We start from the raw sequence: 1,485 nt of genomic DNA on the forward strand, positions 1-1,485 counted from the left end.
TCCAGGGCTGGCGGGGCCACATCCATCGCCACTTCTTCAGGCACGCCCCCCCCAGGCCAGACCCTGGCCCATCTTTCCGACTTTGGGGGCCAGGGCGGGAAACAGGACAGAGCCACCCCTCCCCCCGGGCCTGAGGGAGACAGAGGAGGGCAGGGCCAGCATAGGGCCACTGGGCAGCGCTGACCATCATGGGGGCCAAGGACGGGTACCTGCCCAGGCTAGGTGGACAGAGGGCGTCCCCTTGATTAAGCCTCCTGCAGAAGCAGGTGTCCAGCTCCCCTCTGCCTGGTGCTTTTTATTTGATAAAATCCCTTTGCACGGTGGTCCCGAGAGACCGAACAAAGACTGGCCAGTTCACTGAGGCCCCGCCCAGCGCCCGGAGCGGGGTGGAGGCCGGCCGAGCGCCCGCGGGCCACCCCCGCCCTCACCTGTGCACGAAGTTGTTGCGATGCAGATGCAGGACGCCACAGGCCACCTCGCAGGCCATGCGCTGCAGGGTCAGGGGGTCGGGCGCCATGGCCTCGGCCACCCGACAGCTCCGCAGGTAGCCCTTGAGGTCCCCCTGTCGAGAAGGGCAGCACCGTCACCTGCCGGCAGGGAGCGGCTGCCCGCCCCCCCGGGCCCTTCCTCCCCAGCAGGGCCCATGGGAGACCAGGCGTCCTGCTAACTCTGCGGGGCTGCCACTGCCCAGTGAAGCCCCTGTGTCCGCTCCCCAGATACCAGCCGTCAGCAGGATGATCCTACGGGCAGGGAACACTTTCCCCAAGCTGACCCCTGGCCCCAGGCAGCCCTGAGGGCCAGCGGGGCCACATCCCGCCTCTGGCCACATGAGCTGTGACACCAAGCCTGGACAGAACCCAGAGCCGGTGACCAGAGGGTCCACGGGCAACTCCCTGACCTGCTGACACCACCCAGCTCCAGGGGGCCCGACCATCCTGGGGAAGCCCTGGGAGTCCAGAAACTAGACAGCGGCGGGACGCATGTCTGAGGAAGGGCACCTCCCTGTGGGCAGGCAGCTCAGCTGTGCGTGTGTGCATGTGTGTGCATCTGTCTGTCTGTAAGGGGCCCTGCGAGGCCATTAGCAGGCTCAGTCACGGCCGGAGACTAAAGTATGAGCGAGGCTGTGGGCCAGACGTGAGGGCTTTGAGCCCCCCAAGCGGGCCGGGGTGCCCCTCGGGAAAACCACCGTGACTCCGAGCAGCACAGGCAGATCAGGGACGCAGCTGCCCCCACCCCCACCCCGGGCACCATGGAGGCCCAGCCCTGACAGCCCCCATCTCTATGGCAGTGGGGTCACCTCCCTCCTCCCCCAGGCCACCTCTGGAAGGCAGTGGTACAGGGCCACCTGGACCCCACTTTGCGGGGGATGTGAGGCCCACAGGGTGGGGCTGAGGGGTCCCCGGCTCCGCCAAGGCCCTTCTGCAGGATGCCAGTCCCATTTTCCAGAAGCGCAGAGCAGGGACTGGGGGGAGCGGGCTACTCACC

General features: G+C 67.5%; 1 protein-coding gene across 1 annotated transcript in view; it reads right to left on the reverse strand.

The window, feature by feature from the left end:
* Positions 1-1,485, reverse strand: part of AATK (apoptosis-associated tyrosine kinase) — a 34,943-nt gene that overhangs the window by 8,859 nt on the left and 24,599 nt on the right. The window contains exon 7 of the mRNA XM_010856527.1: positions 429-578. Within this exon, the coding sequence (XP_010854829.1) occupies positions 429-578 (150 nt within the window). The remainder of the gene's footprint in view (positions 1-428; positions 579-1,485) is intronic.

This window comes from Bison bison, unplaced genomic scaffold (genome assembly GCF_000754665.1).
Source record: "Bison bison bison isolate TAMUID 2011002044 unplaced genomic scaffold, Bison_UMD1.0 scf7180017864371, whole genome shotgun sequence".
Lineage (NCBI taxonomy): Eukaryota > Metazoa > Chordata > Mammalia > Artiodactyla > Bovidae > Bison > Bison bison.